Here is a 15587-nt window from a genome sequence, read left to right as displayed (position 1 = left end):
ACTTTTGTAATTTTCACCTCGCTTCAAGAACCGTAATAGGCACCCTGGTCTCTTATCAAATCATCCGCGTCACCGACGAGATACTGTTAAAGACCGACAGTCCTGGGTAAATTTTCGTGACCACCAAGTGGGCCCGGAGATAATAGAAGATTGATGATATTACCGGCCGTTTTGATTATATTGAAGACAATTACAAGAATTATTTAAATCATACGAGTATTTTAGGTCATTCAGTTATTGTTTTATTATTGAAAATGTATAAATCTTTTATATACCTGCTTCAAAAATGACAAATTATGTATCAAATCATTATTTTATTATCGACAATGTAAAGATTTTGTTACCTACAGTAGCCCTTTGCACGTTTTTTTTTTCTGGTCACGCTAAGTCCCATGAGACCATCGGTCTTTAATAGTATCTCGTCGGTGTCCGCGTCAATCACGACCGTGTTTGTAGTCGATATAATTTATATATGTATGTATATATGTATTTCGAATAATTTCGGATATTTATTAAAATACCTTGAATTCTGTTTCCGCATGAAAACGCGAGCACCTCTGTTTATTCCAATTGTACTTTTAATATTCATTTTTCGCTCTCTTTCTCTCTAGGTTCATAAAAAACAAGCGAACAGATCTGCGAGATTTATTCTTTACAGTTGCATTTTTTATATTATTTTTTTTTTGCATCGCGAGAATAAATAGATAAAAATATATTTCAGTGTTGGAGAGAAATGAAGAGCAACACGTTGCACATGAAGTGCAACTATATACACGAAATAAGTCTGTGATTGGTCCGCTGCCTCAGGCGATACTTTGCGGGAATCGCAAATATTTCGATAGATTTTGAATTGCCAGTTAATCATAAGACGCGTCGCGATAAAGTTGCCGAGTCGGTCGCGCTTCGTATTAAATTTATTTTTTGCGATTATCATCGTTTAAGAGTGAATCCGCGATAGAGTATCTCTCGTGAAAGTGTCGTACGTGAGTGCAATGAACATCGCGTGTGATCGTTCCGTTAATCGCGATTTCAACGATTCGCAATCGCGTATCCAAAGTGAATCGAAATCCATTTTGCATATTTCGCGTCATCTTCGCATAAATCGGGAATGCAATGGATGCAAATTATTGTCTGCGATCATTGCCAGATATGTATGTCGTTCTGTAACATGTGAAGTGTTCGACAAATATTTAATATAATTAAAGCCATGTATCGTGCATCCATAACGCTTTGCGTTATTAATACCTCATTTACTAATCATCTCGAAGAACCGAGACTGAACTTTTCACATTTTTGCGATTCAGACAAAATGTTTAATTAATCTTATATCTCTCTGCGTTTTTCTAAATTTTAATAAGCACGAACATAAGGATTGATTTTGTAAAAGAATAAAGAAAAAATTCGAAATTGTGAATTGTGCGTATATCTAAATTTTTTACACAAATTAAATAAAATACAAATACGTATATTTACATACTTATACGTATTATACATATATTTTACATTTTTCAATCTTAAAAATTACACAAAAATTCCCAAAAATCATATAATAAAAATGAAATTAACATATAATCAAGAAATTCATCTGCATCTATCAGTTACACATATATATTTTCTCTCTCTCTTTCTCTAAGCGAATCATTCAATTTTCATGGTTTTCTAATATGCCAAGTCGAGATACTTTATTCAATCGCTTTATTCTCTCGTAAAATTTTTCCCAATTATGTACAAAAATATAATGAGAATCATTACAGAGTTCGTAACATTTAGGTACACGACGCGATACGTTTTTTCATTGTCGCAGCCTTTCGCGCTTTCCTTAAATCTTTGAAGTGCGCTCAGAGAATACGAAATTGTGACACATGACAGTACATTACACAATAATAATATGCGCAGATCATCTTTCTATGAACACGTAAAGTATCGTTTTATTATTAGTTTTAATATTAGCATTGTGTCATGCAATTTTATATGGCTGTTTGCGATTCGCGCAAAATCTATTGTATGACACAAAAATGTCCAGAAGATATCTTTGCGACATTTTTTAACACATTTGTTTTGCTAATCTTTAATTTACAAAAAATTTAAGTTTTAATTTCTTAAAAGAATAAATTAAATTTTAAATAAAGAAAAATAAAAAGGAAAAAAAATGACGATGTATGTATTAAAATATTGTGTTGGAAATATAAGAAAGTTACACGAGTTATTAGTTTTTATCACGCTAACTCGTCAATAAAGACAATTACTTTTTATAAAATAAAAAATTACATAGATTTATAAACAATTGGAATTGTATTACGAAACCATTCACAATCGAATTGACGAGACTTCTGGTTATAAAAATATCATGTGTTTTATGCATAAAAAAGAATCTTTGTTCGTTTGTTTAAATTGATCGAATATAATCGAATAAAAAATACAGTAGCAACGATATCTTCATAGAAAAACTATCGCATTTATATTAGTACAAAAAGATCGGAAGCTTTTCTTCGTTTTGTCAGCAGTTTTCCCATTCGTTTATTAGTTGGCTGGTGAGGAACAAAGATAAACGCATAGCGCAATCTTTCGATTGTTCGCATTTTCATGTTTCGTCAATCAATAAGATCCTTCATTGACATATCTCAAGTTGTAGTATGATTCTTTAAAAAACGGCTAGATCGTAATATTCATAAAAAATTGCAATTTTCGAATCACTAATAAAATGTTACTTTGTTGTGTAATGCTATTTCGCCAAAATGTTTCTTTCTTAAATGTGTTAATTAGCATAACATTATTATATGTCCACAATACCATAGTATCACAAATTAAACAAGATTGTGATAATGCATAATAGATCTAACTGTTAATTATAGTTTAATTTTTTTATCGCAGTATTATAAGATAACCACACACAAAATTTATCTTCTTGAACACTCAAGAGCTGAATATTTTTTTAAATTTGTGTTCGTTTTTAATTCTCGCCTTCCTCCCATTCATATGAAATTTTGTACACATATTCTGTCATTCAATTATGGCAGTTTTTTAGATTATGCGTATGCGTTGCCATTTACTCTTCATTATATTAATTATTCTCTTATGCTTATGCTAAACCGGGGAAGCAAAGATAAGTACATATTCAAAATATACATATAATAAATAATCAAATTTGTACGATGCAAAATCTGTAATGTCAACTGTAGTATTAATTCCCGAGAATGTATCGCAATAAATCGGAAATTTAAGTTATTGTGTTCGTGCATTTAAAAATTAACTCTAGTACATATAACAACCTATGCAAATATATACGTCTAATATAATTTTAAAATATTTTTGCAATTATATTCGGATTAATATATATACATAAATAAACTACGCAAATCTACAATTAAGCGCCATTATACATAAAATTTTCCGTAATTTTCTGAGTTTACATCATATTTTACACAAAAGTTGTATAAATTGCAATTATTTTATAAAAATAAGTAAATGTTATAGAACAAAGATAAAAATTGGAAAATAAAAGATAAAACTTATAATCTTTTAATAATTTTAGAAGAAATATTTAAAACAATCTTTGAAAGGAAACGAAAGCTTGACTTGTGATTCCCACATACATACATACATACATACATACATACATACATATACATATATATATATATATATATATATATATATATATATATATATATATTGTTTTATTATAAAATAAAAAATTTTTAATCATTAATGTTCTAGTTTTTGATTTAAATAAAAAAATACTTAAGAAATTAACTGCTGTAAAATATGTCTTTTATAATAGCACATTACGATATTACAATATTGAAATCTTGCAGATTGGCGTAAAGTGCGGCAATATATAAATATATAAATTAAACTTGAACAATATTTCGAGAATGCATTCTCATATGAGATATATAATCAAAAGTTATTGCATTTAAGAAAAAACCTGCGTTCACAAATATGAAACTCGTTATCCGTGTAAATGAAAACTGCACGAACGCTTTTCGATGATACTCGTTTCCAGTTTATTCTGCTAATTGTCGCTAATTCTCATCTCAATTGTACGTATACTTTCATAAAGGAGCTCATTATGATGAACACGGCGTAAGACTTACTCTACGTTTAGATTTTACTCTCGTTCGATAGAGCTATTTTATCCGCCTGTAAAAATAGCCGAGGTTGAATTTATTACAATCGAGAAAAACGTTTTATCATTAAAGATTTTTATTATGTGTATTTGGATCATCATAAATAATATATTCATAAAAATAGAAAGTGTACAAATATATTAATCTTATAGTGCAAATATTACGATCTCTAAACATTTGCCTTTTCCCTCGAATATAGTATTATTTGCGTGTATGTATATATATTTTGAGATTGTTCGTATTCGTACGACTTGTTTAGCGACCATCATGGTCAAACTTACGGATTGCGTGTAAGAAAGACTCATTACTCAGTGCGTGTTCCCTTGAAGCTTGATTCTATGACAACAAAGCTTCGTGACTTTCGTAACTTGAATATCGTATACTTTTTTTCGATCGATTAAAGCGTTCGTGTTCTGTTGTGCACAATGATAACGAGCCGCAGTGCGGTTTATTGAAGCCACTCGTATTGAACACCAAAGCGATCGAAGCGACGAATAAATCCTTTTCGGCAACTTATCGCAGATATTATCGTACCATCAATGGTAGAATCAAGCTATTATAATGAATTAATAATATACAAAAAATTACATAGGCTTAGTTGATAAAGTTGGCACATGTCGCTAATAATACATAATATTCTCATGAAACTTTATTTTAAAATAACAATCAATAAAAAACATAAATTCACATATATATGCAAAATTGTCGTGTTGAGTAAATTGTTACATTAATTTCGTATTATATAAGATATAAATATAAATATTATTTTAACAAAATAGGAAGCTCAAATGAAAAATATAGAGCAAACAAATTTACAATCGTAAGTCGTCTATTATGTTTGAAAAGTATGACGAGATATATAATTATTCTGGTCAATTTGATCGTTATTAAGAAAAAAAAAATCATCAATTTTTCAAAATTAATAAATTCTTTCAAAGAAACTACAAATTATTAACGATTGCCAACATAATCATATAGCTAATTTTGTACGATATTTCGGACGAATTAATCTGTATAATTTGGTCTCATAAATTTTTAAGAGTATTAAAAAATTTTGAACACAATTAGAATTATAGAAAAAGAAAAAGACAGACAGATAGAGAAAGAGAGAGGAAGAGAAGGGAGAAGGAGCAAGAAAAAGAAAGAGAATCGATCATAATGGTAAAAAGAATTTAGTTCTAGCAGCGTGTCTCAATGGAAAGTGACTTGAAAAAATTACGTACAACTAAACAACATCAACATTCGTATACAACTAGCAAAAAATGTACGCATAGCAAACACGAACACGTCCTCGCCAATTAAATTATCGATGATGAATGCTCTGCATTCTTCGTCGTATGTGTGCGTTTTATCCAGCTTATCTCTCGTATTATTATTTTTATATTATAGTGATCTGATCTTTCTTTAATTAGCTTAGTTCAGCTATTTGCAATTTAAAAATTGCGGCATAATTTCATAATGTCAAATATGGAAATCATAAAATAATTTTTTCTCTTCTCTAATTATCTTATTTATATTATCATTAATATCATTAATGATTTTCGATAATGTCATCGTAAATATTACAAGGCTCTAATTTAAAGATCGCACCACGTTTTACGTAGTTTACTAGAAAATCAAGATCGCGCATTTTTCTAGTGATCAGTTGAATCGCGTTTTTTCTTCTTTTTTACACGGATATCATAACAGCTGTCTTATTGATGACACTATGTTAGTGAACACAACTTCTGCTCTGCTAATAATGCAGAATATTTATAATGAGGTGTCTCGCTTTATATACGTCTGCTCTTTTGTCCGAAAATCTCATCGTCTCTTCATCCTTTTTACACATGAGCGTAATTTGGTTCCGCAATTTCACGTGTGAATTTGTAGACATGTTGCTAGATATATTTTCATAATAGACAAGTGATAACTGATACGATGAGACGAACAAATGACCGACACACCGATTAAAATGTTCAAGCTTCCAATGAGGCCGCGACATGTCCTAAGCGAGCTTTTTATCTGTGATGTTATTGTTGGCGACATAACCATTGTTCGTGCCATTACTATAACAGCTGTTGTACTCCTTGTTATAGATCGTGGTGTACGAAGACACACCGTTATGCGTCGCACTACCGTTCTCGTCCAGAATTGGCATACAAGCTCCACCAGATGTACCATTGTGCATCTTCTTCGTGGAGTTTTTGCTCGCAGGACCACCTACATATTTCGTTTTGTAAAAGTCTGAGAATAGTCCAAGGAATAAAATACCGTGTAAACCGATCCAGATCATGAAACCTCGCGGATAATCGCACTCGGTGAAGAGCAATTGGAACTGATGGCACATGATCATTACGAATTGAATCTGTAATCCGGACAAGCAGTGAGGTAAGTAACTATAAGCGATAATAGAAATTCTGATATATAAAATTTGTGCCGTCTCAATACGGGAATTAAAATATTATATGTTAAATATAATATTATAACGTTTTAAATGTTAAAGAAACAGTAGTAATATTGCTGATGAAATAGAATTATAAAGCGAATGAAATTTCAAATTGGGAAATCAATCAACGACTCTACGACGATTTTATTTCATTTTTGCCGATTTCATTTATTTGATTAATTTTATTGGATCCCAGAGAGCAGTTATATTTGTGATTAAGTGTTATACTTTTTTTCTACGAATTTTAAACTGTATCCGGTGAAACCGGTCTCCCATTCCCGCTATTCATTACTGTATGTATTTGAAGAAGCGATTAAAAACGTATATATATATCTATATCTAAACATATCATACTATAATATTTTTTTAAGTATTATAGAGTATCACAGTTTTTAAATTATTGAAATAAAATGAATGACTTTTTGTAACATATACTTAAAAAAATAGTCATTAAATATTTAATTACCGACAAAAATCAAATAAAATACTATTTGCGAAGAAAATTTCGCGTAAAATATACACATGTTATAATTTTTAATGATCACTTGTTATTTCTAAATTCGTAATAACGCGAGGTGATGCTGAACTTACCATTTGCATGCTAGTGAGATACTTTTTCCACCAAATGTACTTCTGGAACTGTGGTCCCATCGCGGCTACCATGTAGTAGAAGTACATTACGATGTGTACAAAGGTGTTTAGGAGAGCGAAGAAAGTGCTATGACCGCCCGGTGCGAATTTTACCCCCATCCATACGGAGAAGGGCATTACCCCATGATGAATTACGTGAAGCGTTGAAACGTGTTGATTTTTCTTCCTCAGAATAAAGAATAGCTAAAAAAATATGCAATAAAAGTTTCGATTAATTAAATTTCTTTTTTTCTCGCCACTTCGATAATCTTGATTAATTCAAGTATTTCTCTAACAATTTATTTTTCTAATTTTGCAACAACGTAACAAATATTCTTCAATTCAAAGTTTTTGAAAAGTTTTGCGTCTTGGTAGACTATATATGCATATAAATTTATGGGATTGACAGTAATATTGTAATAATAAGTGTACTTCTCTTATAAAGAAACGGAATTATTTTTCTGTAAGTTATTGAAAAAGAATTTCTAACATGTATCTGAGATTCAGAAATGTTCTCTAAAATTATAAATTAATTTATTAAACATAAGATTCTCGTTTTACATTATTTCACATAGTCTAATCAATATCAATATTAATGAAATAAAAATCGATGCTTACCGTGTCAAAGAATTCGGTGAATTTGCTAAAGTAATACCACCAGCAAGTTCTCGCCATTCTAAGGGCCATCGAACTGGATGAGTAATCCACCGGCTGGCATTGGATACTATAGCCTTTCGCCCAACCGCTCATCAAATACTGAACATCAAATCGTTCAAATCACTTGATTATATTATTTGAAATGTAACAATAATCAATTTTCTCATTATTTTTGTAAAAATTATTCATCGAAATCAGGAAAAAGTTCTCATGTAATATTGTTGTACTTTGATTCATGAGCAATCATTGTACTTCTATATTTAACGATCTCGTATTTAAAAAATAAGAAAGACTAAAATATATATGTGCACATTTTCGTAAGATCATTGTGTGTCGTTTTCGCGTTAACCGTTCGCTTAAACTCAATTCGCTTGAATTTAAGGATTGTTTTGCGTTGTTGAAAGGCGTCAAATATTCACAAAGTCGTTAAAAGTATGAAAGTAATTCGCTAAGTGGCTTCAATTATATTCAGCAGTTGCAGTACCGTTATAATCTGTTGCGGCGCGTCGAAAAGGCGACCTAACCATTATATTTGCGGAGTAAATTAGTCTTACACTCCTTGTTCGCATTTATAGCAATTCGTATTATTAATCGCATCGAGTTACACGCCCATTGAGTTGCAATCCATTTTTTAATCGAGATTTAAATATAGAAGACGATTAAAATGATGAGCGAAGATAAAAATATTACATTCGAAAAAAATACAAAATAAAAAAAAAAGAGAGAAAGAGAGAGAAACGTGTGCCGAAAATATCAGAATAGTTTTACATAATCTGTTTTATATAATTTCTTTTTTATATAATTTTCATGATTTCTTAGTATAATTCATAGTAGTATTAATAATATTAATAAATCTGACATATAGATATCGTGAGTCTTTGATTTATTTTTTGATTCTTTGAAATATCTATATAATAAAATATAAAATCAAATATTTAATAAAATGTTTATACTTATAAAATATGAAATTATATTTTAAAATAGATATAAAATATATAATAAAAATGTTATATATATAATATAATAATCCGCTTAATACCTTGCTTGAATTAGATACTAGTTACATAATAAAAGAAGTGTTATCTTCAAAGCACATCTTTGCTCGATATATTTTTCATTTCATCTTTTATTCATTTAAAAATAACAAATTTTTAATATTTGTAATTTGTTCTTCATACGTTTTTAATTTGATATTTATAATTTGTTTTTCATACATTTTTAATTTATCATCAACGGAAACATGTCGCTCTATTTTTAATCTAAAAAATAAAAAAAAAATATTTTGTTACTGCCTAGATCTGAGCAGATATAAACGTTAAAACGAATAAGTTGTAGTTAAACCAAGTTGTAATATAAGATTTTACAGTTTTTACTTTCTAGAATTTTTTTTTTATTATTTTTGAACAACATACATAAATTAATAGTATAGATTTTAGTGGTTTCTTTAGTTTCTTAAAACTCCCTAGAAGTCGATTTGTCAATAAAAAGCAAAAGACAAGCGCGATTTATCAATAAAGAGAATCTGTAAATCACTAAATTTAATGTTTGTTCAAACGTACCCTGTATAGGAAAACTTTAATTAAGTGGATTAATGTTATAAACATTCAGCGCATGTTTAAAGGTTTCATTTAAATTCAATTAAGTTCTAAATTTAGAGCCGACAAGAGATGAGCTACCGTATGTTACTTGAAACGAATTACACGAACGTATGTTCATAAATAAATTAGAGAATCTGTTAGTAAAATCAATTCGTATAAGAAAAAATCGACTAGGGGAAAAAATTTAATTGTGCGTTTACCTTTTATTTAAATGAAAAATATATAAACTTTCTTCTAAGATAATGAATTTTGAATTATGAAGTAACGTTGTTCAAGTGCACAGCCCTACATTCTAAATTAAAAAATTATTTTTTCATTTGCAAGAAATTTTGCTAAATGTACAAATTAAAAAGAAATGGAGAAATTTTAAATAGAAGCAGGTATGCCAGAGTTAATTATTTTCGCATTTTTTTATAATCGTCATATAACATGTATTATACGTTTCGTGTGATGTATTTTTTAAATACTTATTTGCAGTGCAAATTATTTTAGTCATTGCTATATCTTTCTCGACGTGATAAAATTTTAGTTATTTTCGCCTGACATTGACGCACTCATGTGCGTGTAACTGTATCGCAATACGCGTACGCAATATTAAATACGAGTCTTAAGAATCTTTTTAAGTATCGATTCATATCCGCTTGTGTGAATAGGAAGTAAAATATACATGAAAAACGAAACAGATTATGTATAATATGCAATATAATCAATGTTTTATATGAGTATGAATTGTATGTAAAAATATAGTTTTTTTCTGATACGTTAGCCTTAACTTTTAAACCGATAATGTAAACAATTTATGACTATTATTATTTGTTCTAATATTTTCTCGGTTAAAAAATTATATTATTTACAATTTGATTTTACTTTATAAACAGACGTATTTTATATTTGCTTGGAAATGACATCCTCTTATTAAAAAGCAAAATTTTATAGATTCTTTGAATTATTTTTTTAAGTATTATAAAAATATATTAAGTATTTTTACAATTATATATTCGCTGTAAATTTATACAGTATGTCAATCAATAATTTTTGATTTAAATTCTTAGTTTTTAAGACATTAATTAAGAGTTTCAGAAATTTATACATTTTATCTATTCTCTTAAATCATTCTAATTATTTACTGAGACGCAAAAATTATCTCTATTGACGCAAATTTATCGCGTTTCGTGATAATAAATGAATTAAAGTTTGACGTTTGCACAAAGTCGAGCGCGGTATTTTCCATAATAAACACTGAACATTGATTATTAAAATACGCAGGTGTAATCAAGTTCATGCGTAAATTCGTGCGTAAGTTACTTATAAATATGTACATTTAATTAATATATATTTGATTATCATACAATAAGGTGAAATATACATATTGTTACGTAATTTCACATTTTAACTTTCGTCCGATAAATGATCACGATTCGATTGTATTTCTAATTAAATTCCATTGCCTTATTATTTTAAGATCGCAAAACCAACAATAAAAACAACGACAAAATTTCATTTGATTAAGATACAAATTCATAGAATTTTATCATGATAATCGCTCAAATAGTATCGAAATATGACACTGTTTTATGTCATTTTATAATTTAGGTATTTGTAAATGTGAATAAATTAAGAAATAGGAAAGATTAATAATGTAAAAAAAATTTATTTGGTACTTTAAAGGTCAGTTAATAATATATCTCAAACAATTATTATAAGTGGATGGAGGAAAGTTTTTCTGTGGAGAGAGTTATTTTAATTCTCGGGAGAGATTGTAGTTTCCCTTTAAAATGATCTACCCTCGATTTAAGGAACCGCGTGTTGTTGCTTGCTCGGGCTAAAGCAATTATTGATTATGTTGAAAGGACACGCGAGAGGAGGAATAATTGAAAACAGCTTCTTGTCGATCGCCGAGCGGAAAAACAATTGTAGTTAAATTACAAAGTTCAAGATCTAATTCGATTTTGTGATTTAAATTCATATTTTCTATTTTCCCTTTATAAATTATTAACAATAGAGCAAAGAATTTTTTACCAGGAATGCATTAATAAAATTAAATGATATCAAGATATGTAAAAACGAACCTCGTAGAATATCCAAGCGGAGAATAGAGTTTGTATGAGATTATATATTATAAGGATCCCGCGAAGATCGAAAGGCTTTCTGTTTTCCATCAACTTCGGTCCCAGTACCCTGCTAAAGTAAGCGTACGACAGGCATATCGCCAGAGTCGGAAAGGGGCTGCTCATCATTGCCCAATCGTTCACCCTGGGGTCTGGAAACAAATAAAGAGAATATGTTTTTAAGAGCACAAAAGGACATATAAAAATATATAAGAGACAGTCACGAGTGTGAAGCAGGAGCCATGAGGAGTCTGTGCGAGAAGTCATTTAAAAAGGAAATGAGCGAGATTGTTTAGAGAAGATCAGAGGAAGGTCGGAGAAGCAAAACCTCCTCCCTGAAATTCCGTTCTCGCGAAAATAATTGACGTTTCGTAATGTATGTATATCGTATGCGCGTTCGAAAGTAGAGCACACGTGAGCACGATTTAAAAGTCGTCCTCGCATTACGTAATGTCGCGCACCTGTAACGGGGTCGAAGTTCGAAACTGGCGGCAGGAATCTATTACATCATCGTCAATAAATTAATATTAGAAGCTGCCGATATATTGCAACCAAACGAAAATTTAGCAAACGATTAAATCGAATCGTTGCACATTTATTTCATTCGCTGCGCATTTATTTCTCAAGAGAATTTTTAAGTGCGTTTAAATTTTTAAATGCCGAAAAAATGAAGAGAAAAAAAAAGAAAGGATTATTATCCCGAGCGAAGCAGAGCAACATGTTCGTTCTTTCGCGAGCACCCTAGTAACGCCATCGTAATTTTTCTATCCACCCTCGACGACCAAGAGAAAACAGAAAAAGGCCGAGTGCGTGCACGAGGCGCGAACGAGTGAGCAGAGCCTTCTGGTAAATTAGCCTCGCGTTCATGCGATCTAACGGATACGCGAGACCAATATACGGAACGATTTTTTTCCTCTCTCTTTTTCTACCTTTTTTTTTCATTCTCAGCGAAACGCTTCAGTTCTCGGTCATAACACGATTGGTCGACGACTCGGTTATGAGCTGACGATGCGGCGCGGTCTGTCGTCGATATTACGTGCCACATTCTTTGTACGTTTTAATTTTAATAGTTCACGTTGTTGTTGATTAATGAGCTGGTTTGAGCGTCTAGTTCGCGAATATAAAAATGTCGACGACCTGTTTATACATTGTACATATATGTATAAAATTCCGATGGGAAAAGAATTACATTTATGTTGATCTAGAAAAATCGAATATGCACATAAGAGAGAATTTATGAATCGATAACAAAACGTAAGATTGATGTCAGTATATGCCGGTTAAATATTGGAAAGGAAAGTGGGTGTAAACAGACGAAATATGTACGAAGTATGTACGAGGCATGCAACTGTAATGACAAAGCGAAATGCTAGGCAACGGGCAATATTATATCGAATTTCGTGTACTCGTACATTCACACACAAGCGTCACGTAATACTTTTACGAAGACTTTGATGAAATCAGTAACGCAACGGGGGCGTTTATCGTTACGGTCGGGCACGGCGCGGGCGTCTTTATGTCTATACAGCCTATGATTAGTGAAAAATACGAACTGTCACTTCGACGCCGCTTCGTCGGCCCTGTTTTCCGCACACGAAAGTTTGCGTTGTAATGGTAAAAAAAAAAAAAAATGTATATATATCGTTCGTCTTGCATCAACGACCGATGCTTCCATCGATTTTAAGACGCCGCGACGAAACGCCAAACGACCGTACGTCAATTTACTTGCTACCGTCACGCCCCAATTAAAGATGACACAAATCTTACCCCGTATCAAACGACGTATTGATACTATGGATTATGGATGAATGTCTATTATTTACGTCAAATAAATTTCGATCTCTTTAGAGAATAGGCATTATAATTCTATATTTTTACTTTTTGATTTTTTTTTATTTAAAAATTTGTTCGTGGAAAAATTAAATAAATGTCTCAAAAAATCAGGAATATAAACTTTGGAATTATTTGTACTTATTTATGTTTTTCTTTGGAACTATTCACCAATTAATTTTTGATTGACTTTCTTTCTACAACCGCAGAACCGATAGTTCTTAAATTATAAGCGATTGACAATGAATATTTTAGAAATAAAATTTTGTAATGTCAAACGAATAAATTTTATTAAAATTATCGAGAGGATTGGCAAATTAATCGATATTTTAAAAATCTGGTATTTTGTTTGTTTTCATATTTTTACACGAAAGTCATGCGAGGTATCGGAATAGTAACATTACTGAATATTAGCATATTTTATTAGGATATCTAGTCAAGAATTTTGAATAGATTACCAAATTTTGAATAGATTATAATAAGAAATTGAAAATGGGACGTCTGACAATTTCGCTAGAACTGGAGTCAAACTTCTAAAATTCTAATTAATTTTTATTTAAATGATCTAAGGAATAGTAAATCGTAAAATGTTGGAATATTGTATACACAATATTAATACATTGTAAGTATTTTATCATAAATATTTTAAAAAATTGAAAATAAAATCTAGCTATTTTCTTTATACATATTATATTACATAATAATGTAAAATCACTAGTGTGGCAATAAATGAGCAATTTTACAAATAAATTAGTTATAAATTTTGCTTATATTGCAGTTCCGCCGCCTTTCTCCTCCTTTACTCTTATTGTTTCTTCATTACTCGCAAGACACTCGTAAAAACACGGTTAATTATAATCACATACACCAGAATGCGACGATCGTGTGCCACTTTGCACAACATTTCCAATATTAATCTCATACGACGCTTTATTATATTGTGATGGGAGAACAACGCTAAAATTATGTACAATTCGCTCGATATTTCGAAATCATGCGACATTGCAAATTCACGTATCAGTTATCACGGCATTATTATTTTTGTCGCTGACAAATATGCTTGCATTTTAATGTAATTTTACACACACTCTTTTGTAAATGATTAAATATACGAGTTAAAATTAAAGATAAGAAATATTAGAATGATGATATATCTGAAAATATGTCGTTTTGTTGACTGTTTGCATGATAGATTTCATAGAAATCACATCTTAAAATAAACATCTTAACAAATCATCGATTTTTAAATATGATACTGAATTTTCGTTACGTATTTAATAACCAAAAAATTTACTGCAAAATTTTAAAATAAAGTTTGGAAATTTTATTGTGACTTTGCCGTACAATACAAATCAAGTTAATTGCTTTAAAGATCATAATTGCGAGAATTAATTTCTAACATGAGGCTTGGTAATCGCTAATTATATAATGATAGCATTTGACATCTGATACATACCAAGATTATACTTTGAAAGATAATACGATACATGAAGCGCCTAACTACTTTCTCGTTCAAGATCTGTTGTGCAAATGACAACAAGACGACCATATTTAAAGAATTGCGTATTATACATCGCAGAGATTTAACAACATTTTTTTACGACGTATAGAGCGTTATTATTTACGCGCGCGGTCGTCTTGTCATTTGCGCGATGACCGCTGATGTTGTTCCGGATATGTGTTTTTATTATATCGCTCTTATATATGTATATTATCTCTCGAAAAATTGCAATATGTTAGAAGTACTAAATTCTTTATCTTCTTTGGTTACACAATTAAAGATTATCAATTTGCGTGATTCATTAATTCCTATTTATTATTGTCGTTTTTTTTAACTAGCAATTACTAACTCGACTCGCGTGATATAGCGTGATATAGCGTGATACATTAGGTGGCACAATTTTATTTTTGAGTCAGCTTTACTTTAAAATTTTTTATCATTCATATCATTAATAAAAATTGTGAATACAAAATCGATTTCAAGTTGTGTTGAGTTGCCTTTAAATGCGAGCGTATTTTGTTAGGAATAAAAGTGATATTGTCGCGGCAAATATACGGGAACTTGAAATGTCCCATAATTTTAAATATCGAATTGTAATTCTCGCGTTGTTCCCTCATTATAATATAACGTACACGTGGTGTGAGAAGTAAGATCGAAAACTGTACAAAGTAGTGCGCGTATTCTAGCGCGTGCGATTGAAATTAA

General features: G+C 30.3%; 1 protein-coding gene across 1 annotated transcript in view; it reads right to left on the bottom strand.

Annotated features, from left to right (window-relative positions):
• Nucleotides 1-1678: 1678 nt before the first annotated feature.
• The window catches only part of LOC145973552 (very long chain fatty acid elongase 7), a 32166-nt gene continuing 18257 nt past the window's right edge, over nucleotides 1679-15587 (bottom strand). The window contains exons 3-6 of the mRNA XM_083103036.1: nucleotides 11513-11703; nucleotides 7807-7944; nucleotides 7150-7392; nucleotides 1679-6477 (exon numbers count right to left, since the gene is read on the bottom strand). Of these exons, the coding sequence (XP_082959162.1) occupies nucleotides 6118-6477; nucleotides 7150-7392; nucleotides 7807-7944; nucleotides 11513-11703 (932 nt within the window). The 3' untranslated portion in view covers nucleotides 1679-6117. The remainder of the gene's footprint in view (nucleotides 6478-7149; nucleotides 7393-7806; nucleotides 7945-11512; nucleotides 11704-15587) is intronic.

The sequence above is a fragment of the Camponotus vicinus genome, unplaced genomic scaffold (assembly GCF_025532165.1).
Source record: "Camponotus vicinus isolate PSW18456_S1 unplaced genomic scaffold, iyCamVici1.0 SCAF_6, whole genome shotgun sequence".
NCBI classification, from domain to species: Eukaryota; Metazoa; Arthropoda; class Insecta; order Hymenoptera; family Formicidae; genus Camponotus; species Camponotus vicinus.
The sequence above is the reverse complement of the archived record's forward strand: the minus strand, read 5'-3'. Positions and strand labels throughout refer to the sequence as shown.